Here is a 15967-nt window from a genome sequence, read left to right on the forward strand (position 1 = left end):
ATACCCAAAACACAATGTAATCACGGTATATGCTAGGTTATGGGTCATCTCAATGAGACCTATATGGTCAACAGATGCAATTCCACCAGCCCAAACCAGTCCAATCCCTATAGCTTGACAAGTTAATCTACCAAAACCGAAACCTAGAATGTGGCTGAGCAGGAAGTTTGGTAAAGAAAAGATGTTTTATGCAATGTTTTAGCTAGAGAGAACGTCATCAGATTGAACTCAAAAGTCAAGGCCTCCCTAACACCAGTTACCACTTCTATACGCATGTCTCCACACATATGCCATAAACATACAGGCCCCACCACGGACTTAATCCGTTGCTGTAACTGCAGCGCTGCTGTACTCATCATGCGGCACTGCAGGTGCCATGTATGCACAGCGGGCCATGATGAGTACAACAGCAATGCAGTTACAGCAGCAGATAAAAATCCCCCCACTACCACTAGATTCTAGCTCTTATGTTGATAAAGACAATTTGAAAGTCTCTTAGAAAATCTGTATATATCTTCAAAAAAAAAAAACCTTAAAAGAATAAACATTGAGAAGGTTCTTCTAGGTTAACTTCCAAACCATATGGTCTGGATCCATTTTCTGTGTTATGAGGAAGAAGTCTTCGTGCAACCTACCCTGCAACCTGAAACAGGGCAGGCCATCACAGAGTTTCAAGTGAAGCTAAGTTACTTACAGCACACGATATTAATCAAAGAAATTCAAGCCCATGAGCTTAAAATGAACGTTCTACACGATGGGATTATACAACAACAACTCAACCTTATCCCAATTAAATAGGATCAGCTACATGGATCCATAAAAAGACACACATTAATAATAGAAGTACGAAAAAAAGAACACACCAACAGTCTTATCCCCACTAAATGGGATCAGCTACATGGATCTTAGCCCTCCAATCAGCTCTATGAGAGAGCACTCTTGAAACAAGACCTAAGCTATGCATGTCTTTCCTCACCACTTCTCGTAGGGTCATTTTAGGTCTGTCTCTAGCTCTTTTAGTAAATTCAATTTGAATCAAGCCACTCCTTTGGACTGGAGCATCCCAAGGTCTCGATTGAACATGACCATGCCACCTCAAACGACTCTCATGTAGGTTATCTTGATCGAATTACTCCAAAATCAGCTCTAATCCTTATTTTATCCTTCCTAGTTTTGCCACACATCAATCTCAACATCCTCATTTCCACTATGCTTAGTTATATCTATATGACTCTTAACTGCCCAACAGTCTGCACCATACATCATACCCAGATTGTATCACTGTCCTATAAAATTTTCCTTAATTCTACATGGTGTGTAACATTATAAACTCCATGATAGAAAATGAGGGGATAAAAGTTGATGAGAGAGATTCCAGAAAGTGATTGTTTTAGGTTTCTAGGATCAATCATAAGTAAAGAAGGTGATGTGATATGTACGGTTGAAATTGAAGGTCCATACAGAATTATGTAAGATTTCAAGTAATTAAAATAACAATAGTGTGAAAACCCACAAAAGTCATCTTAAAGCTATTAATTATAAACATATATATATATGGGCCTTTGCAGTTCTTCTTCTTACCCTGACTGTGAAGCAGAGCTGGTCTCCAGGAAGCAACCACGATCTAACCCTAATACGTTTGAGGAAGGAAACTCTCATTAAACCATAGCCACAAATCTGAAAGAGGGCATCAGAAAATTGTGTGTAAAGATTAGGATAGGCAAATCTCAGAATATCAAGCACATGAGGTGAGTATAAAAATTCTTCTTAGGGTAGGAACTGTATTGGTAGATAGGATGTTCGAAAAGAAATAGCATTTTAAACTTACATTTCAATAGTAACAAAAACAACAGAAAGAAATGAAACTATAAGAAACCATTAAACCTTTATCCAATATTAAGGCCTTTGCAGTTCTTACCTCTCTATGAAAAACAGAGCTGATCACATGAGACAACCAACACTGATTGTGCTTGTCAAAACAAGACTGAACCTAGTTAAGAAAGCTCAGTACAGAATCATCTTCAACAGGGTGAACCAGAAAATCCACATCCGTAATGTAGTTTTTCACCTTCATTAACCTAAACAACGTTCCCAGAATATCATACAACTCTGAAGCTTGAGGGTGAGATCTGTCACATGATACAAATGTATGAACCACACCAGAAATTTCCATCCAGCTACAACCTGGCACTTTATAGTCACACCTGCCCCTCATAATTTTGCGAACTCTTGCCACATCAACCCAATGTCCGATGGAAGCATAGAGGTTAGACATGAGTGTATAATTCACAGATTTATTTGGCTCTAAAATGAAAAGCCTCTCTGCTGCCCACTTTGCTAATTCTAAGTTGCCCTGGACCTTACAGGCTCCAAAGAATGCTCCCAAGGAATTTGAACCAGGTTCAAAGGGCATTTTGGTCAAAACATTAAATGCTTCATCCAGATGACCAGCTCTTCCAAGAAGGTCAATGAGACAAGTAAAATGTTCTGAATCTGGCACAATTTCATGGTCCTTACTCATTGAGGTAAAGTAGTGTAGTCCCTCTTCTACTCGGCCTCCATGGCTACAAGCAGAGAGGACCCCAAGGAATGCAATTTGATCAAGCTTCAAACCTTTGGACTCCATCTCCTCAAAAATTTCTATAGCTTCTGTGAAAAGACCATGAAATGCACAAGCACCAATCATAGAAGTCCATGTAACAATATCTGGGTCTACAATTGAATTAAAACACTCAAATGCACTGGTGATAATACCGCATTTGGAGTATGCGTTAATGAGGGCATTTGCAACTGACAAGAAGGCCTCGCACCCATTCTTTACTACATTGGCATGAGCTTGGACAATTTCACTGGTTGCAGGCAGACTGGCACATGAGCTGAGTATGCTAGCCCATGTAAGCTCATCTGGCACAAATCCTTGTTGAATCATATTCTTGAGAAGCTTCATAGCTTCCCTTCCATCGCCAAACTGTCCATAACCCACAATCATGGTGGTCCAAGAAACAACATTGCGTGTTATCATTCCATCAAAAACCCTGCGAGCATCCACAATAAATTTGTTTTTTGCATACATGTTAACAAGTGCACTAGCCACAAGAACATCCACATCAAAGGAGAGCCTAATAATAAGACCATGTACCTGCCTCCCCAATTCGCAAGAGCCCAAAACCCCACAAGAATTTAAAAGACTACTAAACGTAAAGTCGTCCCCATTTACACCTTCAGACCTCATCAACTTAAAGACTCCAAAGGCCTCTTCCCTCAATCTGTTATATGCATAGCAGGAAACCATCACATTCCACAAGACCATATCTCTAATAAGAATCTTATCGAATACCCGTCGTGCATCTTCCACTAAACTACACTTGGAATAGATATCAACAAGAGCACTTCCAACAAAACAATTCAAAGCTAATTTTGATTTGATTATAAAGCAATGCAACTGTTTCCCTGTCTCAACATCATTTAGCTCAATGGTGCTGCGGAGCAAACCAATAAAAGTGATATAGTTAGGTTCCACCATCTCTACAAGCATTTCCTTGAAATATAACAAACTCAGACTGTGGGTTGACTGAAAAGTTCTACCAAAGCCAACTGCCGCAGATATCATTGTATTCCACGACACAACATTTCTTTCGTCCATTTTATCGAACAACTTGCATGCATCCGCAAACTTGTTGCATCTCAAATACATACTCAAAAGCTGGTTTTGCAAAGATTGTCTACGATCATACCCTAATTTAACGATGTGAGAATGGGCTTGTCTTCCTTCAGGAAGGAAACCCATTTTTGCAGAAATTCTCAAAATGTTTGAACAAAACAAAACGCTTAAGTGGGATACATTGGCATGATTCGCTCCAAAAGTCGCCAATGAAGCTCTGAGTCGTCCAACAGGTAAAGAAGTGAAAGTCTTATTACATGGGTCTTCTTCTTCATGTTCTTCACCGTTTCCGGGAGTTCGAACAAGAGCATTAGACGAGATGACTGATAAGTGACGCTTGAAATTAGTGGCGAGCTTGAAAGGTGAGATAAATTTACAGGGCATGGAACCAGAAACACCGCCGGTGCAGACGAGTAATGACGCATCAGGAATTACACGAGTATTTGTTTAAAACGAATGAAACAGAAGCTGTAAATGACGGGAAAATGATAGCAGCGAGAGAGAAGTTAAGACTTTGACAGAAGAAGGGTAAAGGAGCCAATGGGGATACGGGACCAAGCATCGTAGAAGCAGGGTAGAGGAGACATTTCAAGAGGGAGGGGGAGAGAGATAGACACAGTGGCTAATTTACGATATAGAGGCGGTGTGCATAACCTTTTCCCTTTCATAAATATATTTTTTGAAAGTAATTTTCTATCTAAGGATTGTGGCCTACGCTGGATCATTATCACCTACAATTCTGACACCTTCCAATTCCCTACAATCCTTCACATGGGAGTGAAATGACCACTTACCCACTGCCTTGGGAAATGTGTCCAAGCAGTGGGTAAGTGGTCATTTCAGCTCCCATGTGAGGCATTATAGGGGAATTGGAGGGTGTCAGAATTGTAGGAGATAAAAATTCGGCCTACGCTAGCACTCTCATGTTTCTAATTCTTTACTCCTCAAAACAAGGGGACATAAATGTCTTTTCATATAGAGAAGAGAGAGATAGACTCATGGGGGTGTTGGGAATAGAGTTCTTTTTTCCCTTTAATTTCACTCGAGACAAATTGAAGTATAATTCACGAACTAGGTTTTGTTCAGACTAAACATTGAATTGGTACAAAAAATTTGGACAACATCTAATCTATCACATGACAGATAATTGGAATATTTATCAAAACTATCTATTATGTAAAAAATGTGCCCATACTACATAGACTATTGAGGAAATAACTAATCGGTAGCATATGCTCGCGATTTTTCAAACCATTACCCTTTTTTATGGAGAAAGTTTTCAACAACCATCAATGTTCATAAATATCTTTTCTTTTTATGAATAATCGAAAATAATCCCATTGTTGTGTAATACCCTACGGAGACCATCTAAACCCTCAATTACTCCCTTGCCAAGGGTGAAGGAAAACTCGATCTTTTATTATTATTATTATTGTTCAATTGTAAGTGCCTATTTTCCTTTGAGGAGCGCAGATCGTGTCCTTGTACAAGTATCGTCCAAGGCCCTCCAGGGCCACTCACATGGAATCCACTCCTCTTGTGGCATACTTGTACAAGGACAAGATCCGGTCTCCCTCCGAGGCCTAGCTCCTCTCTCTATTTCTCTCTCATTAAATATATGCACTTCCCTTCTCTCTCCATATTAAATATATATTTAATCTACTTTGTGGTGTTTCTTACGCTCTCTCATAGGGTACCATGAGATGATGCCTCTACCCCTGGGATAGATACCCAGACATACTCACCCATTGACCCAGACGCTTGTGTAGAGATCATGCAGCCAAGTAGAGATCGCTTGTCCTATCTTTTATTATCCGCTATTAGTTTGGTGTGTAAGATTTTAAATATAAATAGGAAGCATGTAAATCCCTCTCCTCACATAAATGATCCCATGACTCCAAAGTGAGGATCCTACATCCTCTAATATAATGAGTCATGGAGATTCATGGATTTAGGTATCGGTATCGAATTGGCCATATTGGTTTAAAAAAAATATTAAGGATAAAATCTTGGGGGCAAAACCGTCTAATCCAATTAGCTAATCTGTAATTCTGTATCAATATCGGATCGACAGTGATCGATACCAGAACTGAAACCATGAACTAAATCTTTGTGAGGATTACACTGACACACTCTTTCCTTAAACAAAATATGAATCACCCCCAAGTAAACTAATCCGTCTCAGACTCTCCCACCCTCTCATTAATGTGGTTTCCACTATCCATTATAACTTTTGAGGAAACCTTCACCCATAATGTAAATATGATACTTTTTCTGGGTAGAATTTAAATATGATACTCACATGACAAATGATAATAATGGAAACGCGTGGTAATGATTGTAGACACTGGGAGATTTGCTTTGAAATTAATGGAATGAAATTCCTTACTTAATTTCTAAGTTGTCCAAATAACTATACAATGAAAAGAACAAAGATTACTAATAGGAAAATAACTACCCCGACCCCCCGAAGGCAAAATCCCAAAAGAAAAAAAAAAAAAAATGAGGGAAATGCATACTTATTTAGGTTTAATGAACCTATTTTTTCCCCCCTTACAGGTGATTTTTTTTTTTTGGTTGATAGGTGAAACCTTTCTTCTTTTTACCCAAAAAAAAAAAAAGAAAAAGGTGAAACTTTTCTTCCCTCTACGTTAACCCAAGGCAATCTTCTATGTCATACCAAACGCGATGTGGAGGATGGTCTCATTGACATAAGACTCAAATTGTGGCTGCTGTGCAGAGGATCTCAATTTCCTTCGCTTCCATTGATTTTGTTTGTAATCCTAGGGTTAGACAAGGAAGGCTATGTCTCTTATGTGTGAGACAAGTTGGCCACATGCCATTCTTTGGCTTCATGAACTTTATGTAAATGATGCTAATGCGTATACACACTCTAGCAATCAGTAAAGTTCCTTTTTACCAAAAACAAATTGTCGGGTTAAGAGAGAGAAATCAATAAAAAAAAAAAACAACGAGAGAGATGTATAGTCACAAAATCAATATTCAGAATCGGATTGTCCAAATCCCCCTATTCATATCAAAATTGGTTGAGCTCAATTCTGATTCTGACTGATTCAATCCGAATCGACCAATCATGTACAAAATATTAGGTTATGGTTGATTCTAATCAATTCCTAACTGATTTTAATTAATTCAAAATGATATTGAATCAAAATTGGTTGGACCTGATTCAACTCCCAATTTTTCTTTTTTAAAACCCTAGCTTGGAGTGCATTGATGTCACACAAGAATTTTTTCCCTTAGTTGAATGTAGGAAGTTTTCTTTTACCTAATGTGAAGAAAATCAACAATGAAATATGATGACCCTTTATTTTACGAAGTCGTTCGTACCCCACGATTCAACAAAAATTATGATAGGTAATCCCATCACCATGGGTGAAGAGAAATTAAGTCCTACTTGTATTGTATGACAATAGTGGTTGAGGCCAAGAGTGAAGAGCATCACTATCGATCATTATGGGTATAGAGTATAGACAAGGATACAGGCGTTGTGCCCAAACCATCTTTTACCTTTTGGAAACAACTCTTTACCCTTTTTGTCTCACCCTCTCCATTGAGCACAAATGCTAGTTTGCGAAAAGCGGACAAAATGCCCAACTCTCTCCTTATCATTATAATCATACACAACTACCCAAGGTAGTGTGAAATAACCGTCTTAACCTTCTTGTTGGATGCCTTTACACGTACCCTCTTTGATCCCCACATTTGTGTAAAGGCCTCGCAATCGGATGCGGAGCCATGTTCCCCCACAGAGAACATCGACTCTTAAAAAAAATAGGGTGATGTTCACTATATCACAGCACAACCTGAGTCTAGACACATGAGGGTGGGCGCAATGACCAGCGTACCCCCTGCACAGGCTGCCCACATGCCTAGGTGCAAGCTGCACAGCTTGCACAGAGAACATTCACCCTAAAAATGGATTATGGGTTGCGTGTGTGGAAGTGAGAGTCATTAGTAGCTTTACAAATCATGGGACTTGTGAGATCATATGCAATTTTCCCTAGGCAATCAGGTGAGTTGAGGTCAATTCCTGTTGCACCCAAGTCCCAAGTCCCAAGTCGTTGGAAACCCCAGACTGAGATGCTTTTTGGTGGCCTCTCATTGATTCTCTCATACTAATTGCAGTGATTCTTAGCGACCAAAACTCACCTACTCAATAGGTTGACCTAATTTAGAATTAGCGTTAACAAAACTATACTAATATTTCCCCCGTCCCACATGGACGCATGTCACGTGTCTCATGTGGAGAAGATCCTTATCTGCCATGTGAGCCCCACTTTACGTATTCCAATTTAGAAAATTCTATAGGCCTAAAATTATGGGACCACCACCCCATATCCGTAACTGGGACCCACAGATACTTAGAAATGAAAAAATCACAGACTCAAAGCCGCCAAGCACCACATATTCTTTACTTAAACATTCTGGGCAATATAAGAATTTTCTTGATTCTGACCATTGAATGGATCTTCACCGTCCGATGTAGGAAAATTTGATCCATAATCTAAGATTAAGATGCATGCATCACATGGATCAAATTAGTAAGACGACTTTTGTACAAAATAGTGTTTTAAGAACCGGGATCGGATCGGTCTATCTGAATTGGAACAGGCCGAGACTGATTCCGAATCTAGTTCATTATTCGGATCAAACGAACCGTATTGAATTTCTAAGATTAAGGCACATTTCGCAGAATCGTGACTGATCCAATCGATTTCAATTTTATCTGATCTAGATTGGAACCGGCCGGGACCAATCTGTATTCCAATTCCGTGTTTTTAAATCCCTGGTACAAGGGTTAATCGGGATCGGATTGACCAGATTGGCCGATACATTTTGGCCGATTTGTGACCGATCGAAAATGATTCCAATATGATCCGATCTGGGTACAGGGGTTCAACGGTTGAGAAGTTGAGATACAGGGAAGATAACTACACAAGTATGTAGAGTGTAGTTGGAGTCAGTCACGGCTCTTTGCTGCTTAAGTGGCGTTTTTAGACTGAGATAGTTTGAAGTAGCGACATGGTGGATTGGTGCAGGGTAATCCCTTTCTTGTTTTTCTTTTTCTTCAATTGGAATTTGCTTTTGCTTGCTCTGCTTAGGGTTTATGTTAGTCTGGAATTTGGATTCATCAAAGCTGAAATAGTTGGAAGAATCACTGAATTCTGTTTGTTTTGGGAGGTGGATTGGGGGAGGGTGGGGGGGTGATTGAATTTTTCCCCTTTATTCCTTTCATCAAATTAACTGGATAGCTGTTCTCGTTGTTTAGTTTGGATAGGCTTGGATTTGACAAAGCTTTGCATGTTTTCTGAGTTGTATATTGATTCGGTTGTCGTTCTCTCTATCCAAATTGGTATGTTTCTGTATTTTGTTAGGGTAATAAAATTCTCTGTTAATTTCTTCTTATTTTATTGATTATTATAACACATGGCGCTCAGGATTTATTCTGGTTCATTTATTTGGTTATCGGAGTTCTTTCTCCTTTATTTGAGAGGAACTCGCCTTGTATCTCGTTCTGGGCCTGATGTTGTTTTCGCTTTCCATACTCTGTAGTGATTGCATACTCGGATGTTTTGGTTCCTGGTTGTTTAGCAATATATTCATTAAGGTAAAAGTTCAAGTGATTATGGTGCAACTGTTTAATAGTATTGGTGGCCAGTTGAGTGTTTTTCTTCATGAATTGATAGGATCCATAGAACGAATTATGACAGTTTTTAAGGAAACTTTGGAGATTTTTTATTTTATTTTATTTGGATACTCAGTAGCTTATATATTCAGTTATATCTATCTCATTGGCGTCTTGAGGTTTATTTTAATCAGGCAAGTTTAATGAAATGTTATTAAGTTAATAACTTTAATTCTTGATTGTTTGGATCAACACTCTGCAGATTTTGTTGTTACCAGTGAGGCTAGAAAGCAGAGGGATGTTGCCAGATGGCAACACATGTTTGAGTCACTTTGAAAGCAAAGAGATTGATTAGTTGAATACTAAGAAGAAGAAAAAACAATTCATAAGTGGTGGAGCTATCCAGCGGACAAAAAAAGGTACTTATCTTTGATTTGCCCTTGTTTAAAGAAGTAATTGAATTTAAATTTTCTGGAGAACCAAATGCAGAAGAAATGTCTGAAAATTTGGCAACTTCTTTCTTTTTTGTTTCTTTCTCACTAACCAAATGTATCCTTATTGGGAATCAAATTTTTTTTTCTCGCTATGAAGAGTTATTTTGCACACAAACTGTTTGAATCAATTCTAAAGCTGTCATTTTTTTTTTTGGGGGGGGGGGGGGGGGGTGTTGCAAATTTAAGTTCTAGAGATTCTTACAGTTGTATTTTCTTGTTCAGTTATATTTTTAATCTTCTTCGATGTGGGGTTTGGAGTTGACTTTTGCAATGCAACGTAAAGTTTGCATCAAATTTGGGATATGGTTTAATCCACTACAAGAATGATGAATGACACATTTTAAGGAAGAAAAACCATGGGAGAATGTACTTGGCATTTTTGCCTCGTAAGTTAATGAACTTGAATTAAAGTACTGGCAAACATTGTAATATGCAAGAATACCATGTGGCCTCTAATGGGGTCCAATGATTATGGAGGAACCATATAACTGAGGGTTGTCAGCAGTAATTTGTTTATAGAACTGAATTCAAAGATCATAGAAAAGGTTTTCCTGGCTCTGGTTGTGAGGAAATCCCTTTTTTCCCCCCCTTAAATTTGCTGTGAAGAGAGATTTAAATTCAAGCCAATAAGAAAGCTGTCCTTAGCCTTTGCATCAATCTATTACTAGCTAATTATAGGTATTAATAATCTTATTGTGTTTCTTTTTTTTTTTTGGTCCTTTTATTTTAGTTAATTATTTAATTATATTCTTATTACTGTTTGATGTCTACCATTTCCTACTGTAGAAATGCAGGCATCTTAATCTCAGCAATAGTTATGCTCTTTGTCAAACACCTCCCAACCCCCTTCCCCCTCCCCCCGCATGATTGGAAAAAAAAAGATATAATGCTGGAAGTGGCGATGCAGTAGCATTGTGTAGGGTTAAGAAGTCCTGGGCAAAAAGGAAGATTTATGAGTACTTGGTTGATTCCAAGATCTTCCTGGCTTGCACTTTGCCACTCTACTCCTGATGACACCAGTCCTTGGATCTACTGTGTGTATTGCTAGATCTAATGATGAGTTTGGATGTCCTTACATACTCCAGATGGAAAACTGTTCACACTAGGCGAAGCACTTGCCATTGGATTTTAAGTTAGTTTTCACATGTGAAAGTGTATATATGGAAGATAGAGGTCCTGTATATATGATTAATGGCTGCTGTTATTTTTATTTTATTGATTTTCATTATCTCTATATAGGATGTCAGTTGTTCATCACTCTTTTCATGGTTTGCATTCCTTGAGGTCATTAAGAAGAAACAAAGGATAAAGAATAAATCATTGAATTAGCAGCACCTAGAAACATGGAATCGAAAAAAAAAAAAAAGAAAGAAAAGATAATAGCTTTTGCAAACACATTTCTAGCCGATATTCCAAATGTGTCTGACACATAGTTATCAAGGCGGCGCCATGGCGTCTAGGCGGTTTTAGAGGGTCTAGGCGGTTGGACGCTTTAGTGTGTAACAGAAAGGCGAGCGCCTTGGACACCAAGGTGTCGCCTTAAGCGCCTTGGGATGCCTTTTCTTCTGGGCGGTCGCCTTAGACCTTTTTTTGGTTTACTTTTGTTTTTTAATTTTTTTTTATGTTTTAATAAGATATTCTAATTGGAAATATCTCATTGGGGGTGTATGTTTAGTTCCATGCTCTGAGAAGCATGGAATCATAAGTAAAAACTTAAAACTTAAAATAAATATAAAAAAAAAACCTAAAAAGTAACTTATCAAATCGAATTCCTTCACATTCCAAAATCGAAAGAACAAAAAAACCGAAAGAGAAGAAGCAGCAGCGACCTTGAGACTTCCTTCGAGGCTTCCCTGAGTTCTCTCTCAGTCCTCAGTCCTCAGTCCTCAGTCCTTCGACCCCTTTATTTCCAAGTTGCGACATCTCAATATCTCATTCTCAATCTCCAGAGAAAAGAAGCAGCGGCAGCGGCCGGAGTTGCAGGCTTGCAGCGGCAACTTGAGAGTTGAGACTTCATCACTTCCCTCTCAGTCCTCAGTCCATCAAGGTTTCTAAAATCTGTGCCCTTCATTTCTGAGATCTCATTCTCCATCTCCACCCCCACCGGTAAGTATTGTAATTTTGTGCACTTATGCATTCTTTTTTTTTCTTCTTCTTCTAATATCCAAAGTCCAAACCCTTTTCTTCTAACCACATCTTTCTGTTTCTTCCTTTTGCAACGGAAACCAGCTGTCTTCCTTTACTCCGGCGACAAATTCCGGCCAGCACTGCTGTAAGTCAGTAAGTGTTTTGATTTTTTTTTATTTGATTTCAGTTCTTCTCTTTTGATTTCAGTTCTTCGTACTCCCTTTCTTCTGGTCTATTTTGTTAACGATTAAAGATAAGGTGCTGAATCTGCTGTTTCGTTGCCCATAATTTTTCTTTGAAAAGATAAGGTGCTCCTACACCTGACTTGTATATTTATTCCTTCAATCACCAGGAGCACCTTTTTGCTTCATCCATCCGTTCGGCCCTTCGTAATTCTATTGGCAATATCCTCTTTAATATTTATTTGGCAAAGAAGTAGAATTATATAATTTTTAATATGCTATTTGTGTCAAATAAATTGGTTAAATGAAAAAAAGAACACTAGAACGCCTTGTTCGCCAAGGCGACGCCTTGCGGCCGCCCTATCGCCAAGGCGCTTAGGAAGGCCCTCAAACGCCGTGGTCGCCTTGCCGCCTTGATAACTATGGTCTGACATGTCTCGTGTGCACACATGAGAACTATTTGAGAGAACTGTAAACAAATCATAGCTTGCCGATGAACCACTGAGTAAGGACTTTATGGGGATTGTTAGTGACAGGATCAGGTATAATTTTTGGAGTTGGTGGATATTCCTATGCATGTTACTTATACTTTGATCCCCATGTTTTTGAGTGGTATAACTATTATCATTCTTTTGTCTTTCTTCCTTCCAGACACCTCCCCATCTCTTTGCATCATAAATTAACATCTGTCATACCATAAGAGTTCTGTTTCTTTTCTGCAGAAGATTCTGTCACAGAGGTAACATGTCTGCAGTAACTTTATTACCAGTATGATGTTAATTTCTTGACAGATTCTGATACTTACCTCCGTATCCACTCAACATTGGTAACTGGAGATTATCTTAATTGTAGACCTGGAAATTGAAGTGTTTCACCATTTTTATCTTCTTTCTATTCTAATATGATCTGTCACTAGTTCTTGGGTACTTCAACAATATCACCTGCTTGGTTATTGACATTTCCTACATTCTTTTGTGGGATAGGCAGAAGTTATGTATTTTAATATATATATATATATGCAAAATAAGGGGAATCTATATCCAAGGGAATCCTCATCCTGTTGCTTCCTAGTACCTCCTCAATTGGACAAGAGAGTTCACAGGGAATTAATGTGGCAAGCAATATGAATTTACAAAAGCTTCTCCATGCATTTGTGATGCTTGCACTTCATGTCTGTCTTTTGCATCTTTTTCTCATTGTACTTTGATTTTTATTTTTGTTTTCCCTAGGCTAGATTGTTCATGCTTTTAATTTGCATCTTTCAATATTGTTCAGTAATTTTGATGTTTGAACAACTATTTTGCATTAATTTTTTTTGAGGGGAGGGGGGAGGGGTGTCATAGCTTTTATGCATTCAGCTAGGGGATTGTTTCTCTCTACTCTGATGGCATTTATTTCTCCTTTTTTTTTTGGGAAAGGAAAGGGAAAAAGATGTACCAACTGCCAATAGTTTCTGCTGGATATTTGAGATAATTGAAAGAAATGGGAGGTTGCTGCTGTTGTTCTTCCAGAAGGTCTCAACTTAACGCGACACCAGTATATTACTATGTTAGTAGTTTCTGCCCTTTAAAATCAGATTTATCTTATGTTATTTCTTGCAGATGTACTAATTTTCTATGGATTTGGGGAATAGGTTTCTGGATATCAGGATTCCAAATGTTGGGTTTATGCATTAAGGGTCCCATCTGGTGTCTGGGAATTAAGAAAAATACCAGAGCATGTAAACAAGAAATTTTAACATTTGTTATGAATATTGGTTCAAGATGCACCACCGAACTGCTACATTGAAAATTTTGTCCAGAGGCTAGAATTATGAGATGATCTTGTTCCATGTAGACCTTCTTTCTGAAATTTTGTTTGATTAGAGTAAATGATTGGGATAATACTTATTTTATTGATTTGGCACTATAGATTTCCTTGGTTGGATCAATCATGCATATGTCCATCTCTGTACATTTCAGTTTTTCCCTCTATATAACTTCTGGATCTCTTTGGGTGTATTCAATTGATTTAGAACGGATTTTCCTGGCCCTGAAAAGCTTGTATTTGTTGTTTTGGCTCTGCCTTCTCAATGTAGCGACTTAGTGTATAACTGTAAACAGTGGTTTGTTTTATAAAAGAAAGACATTTCATAAAATTGTATTTGCCTTCAGATATCCTTTTTCAATTTGTCATCCCCTGTCTGCAGTGCCCGCGGACATCGGACGAGCGTGAACCCTTATCATCACACCATGATGCAGCCTCTGCACTCTCTACTGGGCTCCTAGTTGATACAAATCTGGAAATATCAACACCTGATACTTACCAAGCACCTCCTACTCCCCTACCATATGATGTGGATTTAGGCCGTCCACAAACTCCTCCAGTCACTCAAGGAAGTAGTGCCAACAAGAGTGACAATGTGCTGCAGTCCACAGATACTGAAGCTGTTGGAGAAACAATCAATGGCAGTGGTTTTGAAACATCAGCTGCGTGTGAAAGTGTGAAAGAATCAGACTGCAATATTGAAAAAAATTCTGCACTTGCCTCTATAGAGGAGTCTGAGGTTGAACTCTCAAAGTTGAGTGAACCTATTGTTTCAGCGGTTGAGGAGGAGGATGTTTGCCCTACATGTTTTGAAGGTAAGAAACATGTCATTACTCTTGGCATGTTTTGCTAATTCCATCTTGATCAATTGAGAATTAATCAGATTAACTGCTTCTCTGCTTCAGAAGAAGCACCGGGGGTAGTAGTAGAGCTCGAAAGGCTGCCAATAAACCTTTAGATGTTTCTTCCCTGCAGAGTACGATAAGGAGAACCCAAGAATTATCACAAAATGTGAACATCATTTTCACCTTTCCTGCATTCTTGAATGGATGGAAAGAAGTGACACCTGCCCTGTATGCGATCAGGTCAGCTTTGGGTAGAATTTTGATTTTGCGGTATTTAGATAACATGTTTCTCTTAAAGAATGAAGAGCTAAATTATTCTTTTGCTTTTACTATTCGGTTGTTAATTGGATACCTTGTCATCAATTAAATAGTTCTCCAGCAAAATTGTTTTCCTTTTCTTGTTTCTTGCATTCTTTCTCCATACTAGCTGGCCTTTCTCATAGATATGCATATATGAACAAACTCTGCTTCTTTGTATGTTGCAGGAAATGATATTCAACCAGTCATGAATGAGGAGAGTGGAGAGAAAAGTTTTTCGGTTGTAATTAGATGGAAGCTTTCTAGCAGAGGGGTATGGATGCATGGGGATTACTCGATTAGTAGTTGTCATTGTCAGATTATGCTTTAGTTGTTGCAAAAGATGGAGGAGACCTACTACAAGACATCAAAATAGTCTGCTGTTCCCTTATGTCTTCTTCAATTGTTCAAACTGGATTGTTAGTGCTCAGATGTGGTTGGCAGTTCAGAGGCAGAAGAATAATCCAAGCTGCATGCCTACTAAATGGGTCCCCTTTTTTTTCATTTTGAAGGAATATAGAAATTGGTAAATTCTACATTTTCTTATTGTTTTCCAGTTCAGGAGTTCATTTTCTTTCTTTTCTGTACAGCTTATCCTTCAATCTGTGAAGCAACGATGATATAAGCTTGGTTTTTTTTTCCGATAATACTTCTAAAGGTGCAAAACCAAGGGGGCATTGGACCATCCATCTCAGATATTCTGATTGTTGCCCTTGACCACCATTGTGTATTCTGCAATATTCTCCATCTATAAAATGCTGGTGCAGTGGATTTGATTGCACATGGTAATACTTGAGGCAAGATTTCTTTGTGAAGCAAAAGAATGGAAAATGAGAGCTTTGTTGAACACAGTGAGTGATCAAATGACCATTTCATGACATCCGTGGCTGTGTGCAGGAATATTT

General features: G+C 38.4%; 2 protein-coding genes across 5 annotated transcripts; one reads left to right on the forward strand and one right to left on the reverse strand.

Moving 5' to 3' along the window:
- Window positions 1-446: 446 nt before the first annotated feature.
- LOC122663727 (pentatricopeptide repeat-containing protein At2g46050, mitochondrial) lies at window positions 447-4092 on the reverse strand. 2 transcript variants are annotated; one of them, XM_043859366.1, is made up of 3 exons: window positions 1919-4092; window positions 1582-1677; window positions 447-643 (listed from the first exon to the last, which is right to left on the reverse strand). In XM_043859366.1, the coding sequence occupies exon 1, from the start codon at window positions 4043-4045 to the stop codon at window positions 1991-1993; it is 2055 nt and encodes a 684-aa protein (XP_043715301.1). In that variant the 5' UTR covers window positions 4046-4092; the 3' UTR covers window positions 447-643; window positions 1582-1677; window positions 1919-1990. The 2 variants fall into 2 exon arrangements, with proteins under 2 accessions (XP_043715301.1, XP_043715302.1); XM_043859367.1 differs by lacking the exon at window positions 447-643 and having other exon boundaries at window positions 1539-1677.
- A 5578-nt stretch (window positions 4093-9670) lies between these two features.
- On the forward strand, window positions 9671-15319 carry LOC122666157 (probable E3 ubiquitin-protein ligase RHB1A). 3 transcript variants are annotated; one of them, XM_043862285.1, is made up of 5 exons: window positions 9671-9730; window positions 13533-13662; window positions 14303-14735; window positions 14896-15005; window positions 15251-15319. In XM_043862285.1, the coding sequence occupies exons 2-5, from the start codon at window positions 13597-13599 to the stop codon at window positions 15272-15274; spliced, it is 633 nt and encodes a 210-aa protein (XP_043718220.1). In that variant the 5' UTR covers window positions 9671-9730; window positions 13533-13596; the 3' UTR covers window positions 15275-15319. The 3 variants fall into 3 exon arrangements, with proteins under 3 accessions (XP_043718220.1, XP_043718222.1, XP_043718221.1); XM_043862287.1 differs by having other exon boundaries at window positions 14312-14735; XM_043862286.1 differs by having other exon boundaries at window positions 13538-13662.
- Window positions 15320-15967: the final 648 nt, after the last annotated feature.

The sequence above is a fragment of the Telopea speciosissima genome, chromosome 6, assembly GCF_018873765.1.
Source record: "Telopea speciosissima isolate NSW1024214 ecotype Mountain lineage chromosome 6, Tspe_v1, whole genome shotgun sequence".
Taxonomy (NCBI): Eukaryota; Viridiplantae; Streptophyta; class Magnoliopsida; order Proteales; family Proteaceae; genus Telopea; species Telopea speciosissima.

Bases quoted from the DNA above. Each gene is read 5' to 3' on its own strand.
- LOC122666157 (XM_043862285.1), top strand. From the start codon at position 13,597: ATGGGAGGTTGCTGCTGTTGTTCTTCCAGAAGGTCTCAACTTAACGCG. The intron at 14,736-14,895 runs GTAAGAAACATG...TCTTCCCTGCAG, and splicing joins TTGCCCTACATGTTTTGAAG to AGTACGATAAGGAGAACCCA. The intron at 15,006-15,250 runs GTCAGCTTTGGG...TGTATGTTGCAG, and splicing joins CCTGCCCTGTATGCGATCAG to GAAATGATATTCAACCAGTC.
- LOC122663727 (XM_043859366.1), bottom strand. From the start codon at position 4,045: ATGCCCTGTAAATTTATCTCACCTTTCAAGCTCGCCACTAATTTCAAG.